This window comes from Typopeltis vanoorti, chromosome 6, assembly GCF_054136105.1.
Source record: "Typopeltis vanoorti isolate ZY-2024b chromosome 6, IOZ_Tvanoo_1.0, whole genome shotgun sequence".
In the NCBI taxonomy this organism is placed as follows: domain Eukaryota; kingdom Metazoa; phylum Arthropoda; class Arachnida; order Uropygi; family Thelyphonidae; genus Typopeltis; species Typopeltis vanoorti.
In genome coordinates, this window is record NC_143554.1 from 50,415,229 (window position 1) to 50,429,532 (window position 14,304).

General features: G+C 36.9%; 1 protein-coding gene across 2 annotated transcripts in view; it reads right to left on the minus strand.

The window, feature by feature from the left end:
• Positions 1-14,304, minus strand: part of LOC150105445 (sentrin-specific protease 1-like) — a 273,449-nt gene that overhangs the window by 73,776 nt on the left and 185,369 nt on the right. For both annotated transcript variants that reach the window (XM_090394820.1, XM_090394821.1), the window contains one exon: positions 8,923-9,013. In XM_090394820.1, the coding sequence (XP_090250946.1) occupies positions 8,923-9,013 (91 nt within the window). The remainder of the gene's footprint in view (positions 1-8,922; positions 9,014-14,304) is intronic.

The following is a 14,304-nucleotide window of genomic DNA, read 5'->3' on the forward strand; positions in this document are numbered from 1 at the left end:
AGATTCAGTGTATTTGCAGTTGCAAAGCAAAGAGGTGCTGGGCAGCTGCAACTGTAGAACAGTTACAGTTTTTCTCTGTGTCTGTTCTACAGACACAGAGAAAAAACACTGCATCTGTGAGATAGAGGTTGAACTGAATCTGTAAGAGAGGATCATCTAAGAGCTGAAATGCTCTCCCCTGGACAGCGTTGAGAATTTTTAGTGAAGTTTCAGGTACACCACCCCAAACATGTGAGTAGTATTATAAAGATGGGCAGATTTGGAATTTTTTATAGTTAGAAGTTGGTTGAGTGTAGAAAAGCATCTTGAATGAAAGAGAATGCCTAGTTTTTTGGATGCTGAGGAAACTTGATGTGATGCGCTTATGCAGGAGAGAATGGAGAAAGTGTAAGGTAAAGCTGTCTCTTTTGTAAGAGAAAAGGCAAGACTAAATTTTGGTGATACTGAAGGTGACCATACTTTCCTTGTCCCATTGAAGAATAGTACGTAGATCAATGTTTAAGGAATTGGTTGCAGATGATCTTAATTTTTGAGATTCTGCGTACTATAGGTTTCTCAAATGAGTAGGATGAATGAAGAGTGCAACAAGCAGAAAAGCTATGGATAGGATTAGTGGGATTGAGAGTAAGTCATTTATGTATTGGAAAAAGAGAGTAGGTAATAGAACAGAGTCCCGAGGTGCTCCTGCACTGATGAGGAAGCCATCCATGACATGCAGTGAATGACAAGAGAGGAAGCTAGCAACCCAATCACAGAGGGTGGCATGTAGACCAAAGAATGATAATTTGTTTAGCAGGCCTCAATACCAGACATGGTCAAAATCTCTGGATACGTCAAAAGTAACAGCACAAGTTTCTCCAAATCTTTCTATAGCACGTGTTCAGTGGTGGATGAGGTAAGCTAAGAGGTTAGCTGTGGATCTTGAATGGCAGAATTTATACTGGTGAAACTTTAGATAGTGCAGATGTTTGTGAAGTCTAATCCTATTGGACTGCATTGGTTATTGATGACTTTCTCCATTATTTGGAGAGGATTGCGGTGATGGTAATTGGTCAGTAATTTGACAGCAGACTTCTATCTCCCTATTTTTTTGAATAGGCTGGATATGTGATTGCTTCCACAGGGATAAGTATATGCTACAACAGATTGTAGAGATGATATCAGGACCAGAAGACTTTTCAGTGTCCAAGTTGCTAGGTAATTTTTTTCTGATTTTTTTTTGTCGAAAGATTAAAGGGGGGGGGGGCACATGGTACTCAGCTTGCCTGCACTTCTACCTGATGAGAGGTGGAAGTGCAGGCAAGCAGAAGTTGTGTCCAACAGCCTTAACAAGGCACAGCTTCCATTAGAACAGGAGACAAGTTTTCTGCTGTTTGGTGTTTTATGAATCAGATTTAGATCTGCTGATGACCATTTTGTATATATTGAATGATTTAGTATAGGCAGAATATGAAGCTGGGGTTCTTGATGTGAGCCACCTGCAGTAAGGTGAATTTTTTTTTCTTTGAACGCTTTGATTGGTATACTTTAGTTGAGCCAGAGCTTGGAAACGTGCAAGTATTTTGTGTAGAATGGGAGATGAAGGCCTTCATGAAAGTGAGGATAATTTCTGTGACTCATTCAATAGACATTAGGGTCAGATAAGCTGAAGCAATAATTAGACCAAGGAAAGAAGGATTAGAAATCTGGAGGTCATCCTACTTATGACATTTGCAATGCCAGAGGATGAAATATCACAGAAAAATATCTAGCTTCAATGACTACAGCAAATTATCATTAATAAAATACTCATATAATCAAATGAATGTGTTTAATATGCTAAAGCTACACTTTCCTTTTACTGATCCTTAATGCCTGAATACACTGTTCCAGTTATTATTTACAAAGATCCCTCATATATTGACTTTGTTCTCAAAGGTAATCATTACTATGTCGACTGACTGCTACAGGAGTGACAATCATAAAGACATAGCTTAAAAAAACTGGAGCTAGCTCCAGGTTTTTATGCTTTGTATTTTAAAGTGTTGATTTTGTTGAAGTTGTTTTCCATTATCTGATTTATTACTCTTTGTCTCTGACAGGGTCTTATTCAACTGTGAGGTGGAATGGCTAACATGATTTGTGATTTATGTTTCATTATAGTACAAAGGTTCATGCCAAAACAAAATAGAATTTGGTTGACCATCTTCTCAATATCTCTTTAATACTTGTAGACTAAAATACAAAAACATTATTCAAGAAAAGGTAAAAGAGTTTGTGAACAGGAACTAAACCTTTAGTGGCAAGCCCTAAAGAAAACATTGATTGATTCAGCCAGAGCAACATTTGGCGAGGTTGTCTGCAAGGATGGAAAAATCAGAACTCCATGGTGGACACAGGAAGTTAAAGAAGCAGTGAAGGAAAAGAAAAAAGCATATTAAAAGTTCCTGGCAAATAAGTCAGCTTGTGCTCTTAGAGAATAAAGAGACAAATGTAAGAAAGCTAAATACTGTGTAAAACTAGCTAAACAAAAGTCATGGGAAGACTTGGATAAGAACATAGAAAATAAATATCAAGAAGGTGGCAAGATATTCTGGAGGTTGTTGAAGAAGCTCAGAAATGGAGGAAAGAGTGCTATGAAAGAAATTAGAGATGATAAAAATGACATGAAAACTGGAAAAAAAAAGATATCCTTTAAGTATAGAGTAATTACTTTGAAAAATTGCTAAATGAAACAATCAGTGAGAGCACAGTGGTAAAAAACACTGACCAGGCATGCAATGAGGAATACATATCCATACTTGAAGTAGAAAAAGCCATCAAAAGTCTGAAATGTGGAAAGGTAGCTGGAGTAGATGATATTCAACCAGAAATGCTTAAGTATGAAGGAATTAAAGTCTTACAGTGGCTGCACTGTATTGTGCAGAAGGCCTGGACAGAGGGTCAAATTCCAGATGATTGGAGTAGAGCTCTCCTAGTACCAATATATATAAAAAGGGAAATAAAACTGAATGTGAGAATTACAGAAGTATTTCTCTACTGGGTTTTCCTGGTAAGATTTATGCCAGTATACCTGAGAAACGGTTGAGAAGGATTGTGAAAGAGAAGCTTGGTGAAGAACACACTGGATTCAGGCCACAGATGCTGTCAAGATCAGATTTTCACTTTATAACAAATAGTTGAGAAGTCATGGGAATATAAAGATCTGTTTTGTAGATCTGGAAAAAGCATATGACAAGGTGCCAAGAGAGACTATTCAAAATACTACAGTTGTATGGTGTCAGTGGGGCATTATATCAAGCAATACTTAGTCTTTATTTGAGTTGTAAGTCAGCAGTTAGAATTGAAGGAAGTACAGGAAGATGGCTTAATGTTAAATCTGGTGTCAGACAAGGATGTACATTATCTCCTCTGTTATTCATTATCTATATGGATCACATTATGGAGGAGAGTGGTATTGAAACTGATATCAAAATTGGAGATGTTAATGTCAATCCTTTGCTTTATGCAGATGATGTTATACCTCTACATAAATCCACTACAAGTCTGCAAAATTCCTTAACTAAATTGAATAACTGTCATAGTAGATTTGGTATGAAGCAGCAATAACAAGACAAAGACAATGAAAATATCAAATGCATTGTGAATGGAGAACCTATAGAAGTAAAACATTTCAGCTGCTTAGGCACGATTTTTAGTGAAGATGGTAAATTAAATATGGAAATAGATCACAGAGTCAACAAAGCTGGTATGGTAGGAAGTCAACTGAATAAATTTATCCAGAATAAGAGACAAATTAGTCAAAACACAAAGCATTTGACCAAAGACTGGAGACTGCAGATATTAGAGTCCTGAGAAAGATTAGGGGCATGAACAGATGGCATCAGTGGCAATATCATATTAAAAATGAGGATATTAGGAAAGAACTTGTCATTTAGCATCCAGGAATGTGTTAGCAGAGCTAATCTCAGGTGGTATGGTCACCTGAACAGAATGAGAGAGGGAAGATTAGCAAAACAAGTTCTCTGCCTGGTTGGCAGGGAAAAAGACCCAGAGGAAGACCAAGATATAGGCAGACTGATATGGTAAAAAATGCCTTAGAAGACAGAAATATAAGATCTGACAATGTTGGAGTCTGTCTTGACAGGTAACAGATTGATTTGGAGGAAAATTGTAGATAGGAAGTTAGTAATGATGTAAATTTTTCATGTAGTACTATCATATCCTCTACAGCCCTTAAAGATATATGTCAGGAATTTGATGATGATGATACTTGTAGTAAATATTAATTCTGCACACTGAGATGTCGATGGCTGATTCGTAGTTTATTTATCCGATTTCTTATGGGATATGTAGCATATCTCTCATTATCTAGCAGAGATAGCATTCTTTCACTGTAGTAGAATATGTATTGTGGGGACATATTGTAATATACTCCGCAATATTATGTTGAACTCACCTAAGGTGATTTTATCATAATTGCATATGATGAATGCCAAAGTACAAAAAAGGATAGAACATAAGTTTCTACGAAAACAAAATAAAATTTTGTCAGCTAAATCCAAACTGCAAACTAAATATGCTGTTCCATCATTCCATTCCCATTAGGTCATCACATTATATGACAGGGATATGCCATGTTTAGGTTTGGAACTAGGTGATTTTGCAATTGTTTTCCCTTAACCAGTGTGCTTGTTTAAAGTGACTTTCTGAAATGCATTTTTGTGTAGCTGCTCATCTGTTGTTGCATAAAAGAAAAATGCGATTCTGATCACCATCTGATGTTGCACAGCATTTCAGAAGTGTATGAACAGTGCAGACTCATTTTGCTACATGTGTAGTAAAGTGACATTAATATCTGCAAAACAAGCTTTCGCTTTCGTCATTAAACAGTGTATGAGTTGTACTTTACGCAAACACCTAAGCTGATTATCAAAGAAGAAATGAATAATTCTGTGAGAAGGCTGAATCTTACACAAACGTGCTGAAATCTTAAGATCTGGCAGCCAACAGCAAACTTTTGAAAAGGGTATGAAGATAACCTCATTTTGCAAGCATCAACAAAAATTTATTATTATTTTGTTGACATTATGTTTATCAGCGTGAAGGAATTAATGGAAACAGGGTGAGAAAACATGATCCCAATGAATGCTGTTTGTATAGATGCATCAAAGGTTTACATCACGGAATCCAATCATAATATAGCTTTGCTTCTTAAATACTTTAACTACAATGAATATTGGAGAAACATGTGGTGAACCTCGAAATGAAAAAAATTTTAATGGACATTACATTGGTATGTGAAAACTCTGTTGAAATCAATTCAACAGAGTTCAATGCCAGGGAAGAAAAGTGTAAAGCCTGAAAAAATTTTTTTATCATGATACCACTCCAGACTAAACCTGGTTCAATGAAAATTTTGTTAAGGCTTTAAATAAGAATGGCAATGGATGCCAGTATTTAAAGAATAAATTACCAAGAATGAGTGATGCAAAAATGCAAGAAGGAATTTTTATTGACATACAAATGTATACACTAATGAAGAGCTCATCTTTCAATGTTATCCTAAATGATATAGGAAGAGCATCATGAAAGTGTTCAGATGTTTACTGTCCAATTGCTTTTCGTGTGTGTTTGTGTGTGTGTGTGTGGGGGTAGTAAAAGCTTTGACAATTATGGAGATACATACCAAAGGATATGAAATGTTGGATCGTACATCCTGGATTTGAATCCACCATCTTGTTGGAAAGTTATTCTTATTTAAATTCTCCGTTTTTTTTTTTTTTTTTTTTTAAATTATTATTGTTGGTTGATTACTGATCCAAATATAGAGAAATTTATATTATCCTGCACCATCCTATATTCAGATTAGTCTATATAATATAGTGGAATCAATCATCAACTAACTTTTGCAATCTCACTTTTCTACAGGCCGAGGTTAATATTATCATTTAAGGCTTCCACAAGGTCCGATAAATTTTATGAGCGGTGCAATGAAAGAGAATCAGGCAAACACCAAATTGAAATCAATAAAACAAAACATTTAATGCAGGATTACATAACATGTACATTAAGTATAACTTTGAAAACAAGATAATGCAAATCAACTTAGTTCAAATATTCATAACAAAAATAAAACATTAGGCATCAGATATCCAGCTGTCAATTCTACATTCTTCCGAATAATTAAAAATGGTTCACACAGTTCAATGTTACAGAATCTTACAGTAAATATTCTTAAAGTAGAATTCTCTTTTAGTCAACAAACACTTAATTCAATTATGAGGCAGTTATCACTTCAAGGGGGAAACACTTTTTAGCTCCATACTTCGGCTATTTTTTAGTAGAACGCCACAATTAATGTTAAGATATATCAGGCGGAGCTAACTCTTATTTCTTCACGCTGAAATATAAAAAAATGGACTGCTCTTACTGGGTTACATCTTTCACACATTGGATTCGCTATAGGCACACTTAAAACTGTAGTTAACTATCACTTTGAAGTAACACTATTCAAAAGAAATCTTCACTATAATAACTGAAATATTAAACATAGAGCTTCACAAGTCTTGACGCACTCGTTTTTTATAATAAATTTAGATTAATCCTTTATCCAAGTGTGTGTAAACATAGTTTGCACCTGAAAGTATCTTCAGGACTGGGGTAAAGTGGTACAACACTGGGCAACTCCTTGCAAAGGTGGAGCAAGATACCAACACTCCTATCTCAGTATCTCCCATAATGCAAAACACATCTCCTTGCGGATATGTATATAATGTTATGCATTAAGGGATGGGCCACTACCCAGACTAGTTTCGACCTTTATTGAGGTCTCTTCAGTGGGAGCCAGGCCCAAGTGGAGATACCAGGCAGAGGCATTAGCAAGGTCATCTCCTCCTATAGGAACTGCCAAACGGTGTGCCACCTTTTTATTAGATTACTCTGGATTTAGAGAAAGATGTTGAAAGTTTATTTTTCACTTGGTAAGACTATAATAAATTTAGTTTAATTCTTTATCCAAGTGTGTGCAAACATAGTTTGCACCTGAAAGTATCTTCAGGACTGGGGTAAAGTGGTACAACACCGAGCAACTCCTTGCAAAGGTGGAGCAAGCTCCCACTGAAGAGACCTCAATAAAGGTCAAAACTAGTCTGGGTAGTGGCCCTTCCTTTAATGCATAACATTATACATATCCGCAAGGAGATGTGTTTTGCATTGTGGGAGATACTGAGATAGGAGTGTTGGTAGCTTGTTCCACCTTTGCAAGGAGTTGCCCAGTGTTGTACCACTTTACCTCAATCCTGAAGATATTTTCAGGCGCAAACTATGTTCGCACACACTTGGATAAAGGATTAAACTAAATTTATTATAGTCTTACCAAGTGAAAAATAAACTTTCAACATCTTTCTCTAAAGCCAGAGTAATCTAATAAAAAGGTGGCACACCGTTTGGCAACTCCTATAGGAGGAGTTGACCTTGCTAATGCCTCTGCCTGGTATCTCCACTTGGGCCTGGCTCCCACTGAAGAGACCTCAATAAAGGTCGAAACTAGTCTGGGTAGTGGTCCTTCCCTTAATGCATAACATTATACATATCCACAAGGAGATGTGTTTTGTATTATGGGAGATACTGAGATAGGAGTGTTGGTGGCTTGCTCCACCTTTGCAAGGAGATGCCCAGTGTTGTACCACTTTGCTCTGCTCCAGTCCAGGAATTGTCTATTAATTTCTCAGTTCCTTCTTAATCTATTTACGCATTTCCAAATCCCCTTACTGCCACTCGTTACTTTACTCCTTGCTGTTCCGAATGCTTCTCCTCTCCTTACTTTCGTTTTCCAATTAAATACGTTCATTCTTCCCGCCAAAATCCGGTTCTAGCCAGTTCAGCTCACATCAACTCCTCCCTTCGAATACCGCAGCTCACGCTCCACGCACACGGTATCTAAAATTAACTCGGTTTCCTTGACAACAGCCAATCAAATCTCAATCAGAAGAATTACATAAAATCACTCTTACATACAGAAACAAAATAAAAAAGATATATTACAATTCACATAATATACATTTAAATTTACTTACACACAGTTTCTCATAATAAATTTTACAGAATAAGCTAAATAAAATGAATGACATATTTATATAGAGTCTTTTCATTATTAATACATATTCTAAGATTAAATAATTAATTAATAACAAACAAAACTCTAAGCATTTATATGAATAATATATTACAAGCAAGAGACTAACAACAAATAATATTTACAAGTCTTGCTTATAACATGGTGGATTATGTTAAATGTGAATGAAGTATTAAAACATACAAAATATCTTCATTCACAATTTAACAAAAGCAACAGTATGTCACTAAAGATTCATGTTTTGCATTCACATTTAGATTTTTTTTCACTTAGTGCTGTCAGTGATGATCAATTCCACTAATACATTTCTAGTATTAAATATGCAGTACTCAGAAGTTGTAACTCAATTATGCTTGCAGATTCTTAAAGAAACTAGCAATACCAGCTATAAGTATAAAGTTCCAAGGAAGACTTTTTAACTTTTAAGAAACTTTGCATGCATACACACACACATATATATGCTATAGACATGAAGCACAATTAGTATGTTGAGACATAAATCAAGAAACATTAGAGGATGACAGGACAATTTTAAGTCATATTCAGCAAGATGAAAATAATCCGACTCAGTTAATTTTACATCAAGGCAAAATAAAAACTTTCAATTTGTTGCTCAGTGTAATAATAACGGTAATCCTCTCTTTTAATCTCAACACCTTAAAATTATAAGGGATTAACAATTTTAATGATGAGATTTTTTAGAAATAGAAGTTGTATATTTTACTCAAATTTTTGGTATATAGTATTTTAGTAAGTTAATTAGATTAAGACAAAGTATTTTTATACACTTAAAAAATTAATCAAACCTGGAAAACTTTCAGCTATATCCTCTTCTTCCTCAAAATCCATCGGCTCTAGAACAATTGGAGTTCCTTTATGTCTCATCCTTTCCTTCATCTTTTATTTTTTATTTTTGGAAAAAAAAACACACAAGTATTTTGAGCATTTAATTCATAAAGTTCAGGTTGAATTGTACGAATTTTCATTTTAAAAGCAAGTACACTTAATTTAAATAAATAAATTATAATTTAGAAGATATAAAAAGATCTCAGCTATGCTGATCCCAAGCCCAAATAATTTTTTTTTTTTTGGGGGGGAAGGGGGATTGAGATGGTGCCGCATTTCCCCGTAAAAGGGGCCTCTGGTCGTTATATCATCATACGCAATAAAAAAACGGTAAATATTGCCATACATGGGAAAGAATGCAAATTATTTGAGCAGCACCTCTCTTGAGAGGTTTTAAATCATATATATAAATAATAATAAAAAAAATCCTGTTCGATTTAAATAAAACTAATTAATCAGACATGATCAGGGTTCAACAAATAAGCTTGCCCACCACAAGTAGCTGAAGACTGGGTAAAAGAGAATAATTTTTATTAATAAAAAGTAACTTTCTAAACAAAATCTTTTTTTTTTTTAAACTTTAAGGAAACACAGAAGAATACATGAAATATAAAGGACCATTCATATGCCGGCCTGGCTGGCCAAGTGGCTAGCATATCCACTCTCCAGCCAAAAGGCTGTGGGTTCGAATCCTGCCGTCGCCATGGATGTTTGGGATTGTCTGTGGAAATGCTAATGGTGGTCATGGGCGGTAGATGGCTTTGGTATAGTTGCAGTTGGTGGAATGAGTGGTGGAGACAGAGAGGGCTGTAAGTAGGTGCCCTCCCTCAATGAGTTTTTGGACTCCCTGGAGGTGTCGCATAATAATAATAATAATCATTATTATTATTATTATGTGACACCTCCAGGGATTCCAAAGACTCATGGAGGGGAGGGCTTACTCTACAACTCTCGGTCTGTACAACTAAATCCACCAACTACAATGAACTGGAACTATACCAACGCCATCTACCACCCACCACCACCACTACTATTTTCACAGACAATCACAAACATCAAAGTTGACAGGAGGATTCGAACCCACAGCCTTTTGGCTGGAAAGCAGATACGGTAACCACTAGGGCAGCTAGGCTGGCAATAATAAAAATAATTCTAGTAACAAAAATTAATCTTCAGGAAAACCTCGCTTAATGCAATTAATTAATCTATCAATTAATGCACGCTACACGAAATTGCATTAAGTGAATGCAATAAACAATAGGAATAATTATAATTCATGCATCAGTTAGTGTAAATATGGAAAAAAAATTACAGTATACGCTATATATGAAGATAAAGTCATCAAAGTTAATAAAAATGAATTGCTTAATTTTTATTTAATGTCTAAACATTTGATTGAGTTACTTTTTTTTTTACAAAAAAATTAAGTAAAGATGTTTGAATTGTGCTTGACTTTTTTTCATCTTGTTATGCAATTTGCAATAGCTTTATCAAGATTTTGGCAGACTTTGAAGCTTTATTGCATATCAAGATCAGCATGAAACAAAATTTCCTTAGCATACTCAATGTGATTGAAAACTAGCACAACTTCTTTTGCAGTTAGCTTCTTAGTATTAACATTCTAGTAGTAAGACTTATACGTTGGTTAGACATAACTGGTAATTAATTTACGGAATTAACAACGCATATAAAGTATATTAATTAAAGATAACCTTAATGAATCACTTCTATATTTCGGCAGTGTCACATTGCCATCTTCAGGAACATAAAGATATGGTATGTGCACTAAGGAACTAACAAAGCAAATGAGGAAGAAAGTAAGAAACTAATTTTGTTCCTAAAGTCCTAATGGCCCTCTTGCGGGCTAATTTGGTAGTCTTGGCAGTTGGGCTGAAGTTCTCATAATGAAAGTCTCCCAAATTTGGGGCAGTTTCATGCACCCAAATTTGTTGAGGTTAGGAACGTTTTTTAGAGCTGCTGAAGATTCTTTGAATAATCTTTCGTATTTAAACTTGCTGCGATGGATTATTTTTGTTTTCTTCTAACGAATTTTATGGTGGGTATCTAAGGCATGGTCTGCCAGCCCAGAGTGGCTGTACTGGTGAAACCGGATGTAGTCTTGGTGTTCTGAAATCCTGATATTTGTTGTTCTGCCTGTTTGGCCAAAGTAGGACAATTTGCAGCTGCAAGGGACCTGGTATACACCAGGTAGGTCTAGGGGAAGTGGTTGGTCTTTGGTAGAGCGGATAAGGGATGCAAATTTTTATATGGTCTGTAACAGGAAGTAAGGTCATATTTTTTGAGGATATTAGTTATTTTTTCAGAGGTGCCTTCGATGTAGGGGATAGTGATAGACTTGGTGTAGTCTTTATTGTGGAGGGGGGGAGGGGGGTTGTGGTTTACAGGTTTTAGTATTTTTTGGATTTTTTTGGGGTTATAGCCATTGGCTAAGAGAGTGTTGAGGATGTGGTTTAGTTCCATAGTCCGGGCCTTGTCATCTGAGCAGATTAATTTTGCCCTGTTATATAGTGTTTTTATCACCCCATATTGTTGTGAGGGGGAGTGTGGGATTGCTGGTGAATGTATCTGCCAGTGTGGGTGGGTTTTCTGTAAACAGAGAAAACCAAAGATCCATCAAGCTGGCGGGTGATTAAAGTGTCTAGGAAGGGGAAATTGTCCTACTTTGGCCAAACAGGCAGAACAACAAATATCAGGATTTCAGAACACCAAGACTACATCCGGTTTCACCAGTACAGCCGCTCTGGGCTGGCAGACCATGCCTTAGATACCCACCATAAAATTCGTTGGAAGAAAACAAAAATAATCCATCGCAGCAAGTTTAAATACGAAAGATTATTCAAAGAATCTTCAGCAGCTCTAAAAAACGTTCCTAACCTCAACAAATTTGGGTGCATGAAACTGCCCCAAATTTGGGAGACTTTCATTATGAGAACTTCAGCCCAACTGCCAAGACTACCAAATTAGCCTGCAAGAGGGCACCATTAGGACTTTAGGAACAAAATTAGTTTCTTACTTTCTTCCTCATTTGCTTTGTTAGTTCCTTAGTGCACATACCATATCTTTATGTTCCTGAAGATGGCAATGTGACATTGCCGAAATATAGAAGTGATTCATTAAAGTTATCTTTAATTAATATACTTTATATGCGTTGTTAATTCCGTAAATTACCAGTTATGTCTAACCAACGTATAAGTCTTACTACTAGAATCATAATCATCCACGGAGATGCAATCGCACGAAAGGCCCGTCAATACGGCAAATTGAGGTTGAAGATATCGAGGCAAATAAATCGTCTGACGTTCCTAAAACGCTGCCGAGATAACAAAGTGATCGCCAACTGTGTCAAATTGAAGCACCGTTTTACTTCCGAGAAAGCTCTACGCATTTATAACCGCACTAGCTTCGCCCTGTTAAGAGAACAAATTACCGCGACGCACGTTCTCCTTGCCGACAAAAACAAAACCTTACGGGCGCTAGAGGAAGAGCTTTCTAACACACTAGGCCTTGATCTATGGTCTATACTTCATGACATCTCATGCACATCGGCAAGAAAGGAATTCGAAAAAATACGTAGTCGGCAGGTGAAAAAATACGAAAACCTGACAAAGACTTCTACTTCTGTACCCCAGCCACCACTTAACACAGTAGTTAGCCTCTCGTCGGCAGTTTTAAAGCCTGAAGCACTCACCGCACTTTCACGTGGTCACAATTTCGCCCTAGCTCCTAAAAGGATACCTGCTGAAGAAATCATGATCCAAATAGAGCGTGGAATTCGCAACCTGCCTAACCATATCGCCAACAACGTGAGACTGGATGTAGTCGGTGTTCTCACTAAAGCCAAACCTCCAAAATCCAACTTATCCAAAAACGAATATACAGCCCTACAAGAATTAAAAAACAACAAAAAAATAGTAATCACCAAAGCTGATAAGGGAAGCGCCACTGTGGTACTCAATCAAAAAGACTACAAAGGTAAGCTAAATTCTTTAATACGAGACCGTACTACTTACCTCCCCATTGAATATAATCCGACCAGCTCTCAGATTAGAACTATCCACAGACTCCTTAAGAAAGTCACTTCTTGGCCTGTGGAAGTCACCAACAAACTTAAACCTTATAACTCTAGACCCCCCCGATTATATGGACTCCCAAAAATACATAAACAAAATGTGCCATTGCGTCCCATAGTGGATGGCATTGATTCCCCCACATATAAATTAGCCAAACATTTAGCCAAAACGCTCACACACTACACTGGCAACACACCATCACACACAAAAAACTCAGCCCACTTTAAAGCCAGTATAGAAAACCTCACACTCCAACACACTGACATAATGGTCAGTTTTGACGTCTCCTCCCTATTCACTAATGTCCCACTCAAAGAAACCCTTGAGCTCATCCAAGCCAAGTTTCCTCCCAATATCTCAGCCCTATTTCAGTTCACAATGAACTCAGGCTATTTCGTTTGGCAAGGAAAATTCTACAAACAGATAGAGGGGACAGCCATGGGTTCACCACTTTCCCCACCCTTGGCCAATTTCTTTATGGAGACATTTGAAGAGAAAGCCTTAAACTCCGCCCCACAAAAACCCACTATTTGGCTTCGTTATGTGGATGATGTGTTTGCTATTTGGCCACATGGCTCAGACACACTCCACTCCTTCCTAACACACTTAAACAACCAATATCCCAGAGTCCAGTTCACCTTAGAAAAAGAGGAAAACAACACCCTCCCCTTCCTAGACACTTTAATCACCCGCCAGCTTGATGGAACTTTGGTTTTCTCTGTTTACAGAAAACCCACCCACACTGACAGATAAATTCACCAGCAATCCCACCACTCCCCCTCACAACAATATGGGGTGATAAAAACACTATATAACAGGGCAAAATTAATCTGCTCAGATGACAAGGCCCTGACTATGGAACTAAACCACATCCTCAACACTTTCTTAGCCAATGGCTATAACCCCAAAAAAATCCAAAAAATACTAAAACCTGTAAACCACAACCCCCCTCCCCCCTCCACAATAAAGACTACACCAAGTCTATCACTATCCCCTACATCCAAGGCACCTCTGAAAAAATAACTAATATCCTCAAAAAATATGACCTTACTTCCTGTTACAGACCATATAAAAAGTTGGCATCCCTTATCCGCTCTACCAAAGACCAACCACTTCCCCTAGACCTACCTGGTGTATACCAGGTCCCTTGCAGCTGCAAATTGTCCTACTTTGGCCAAACAGGCAGAACAACAAATATCAGGATTTCAGAACACCAAGACTACATCCGGTTTCACCAGTACAGCCGCTCTG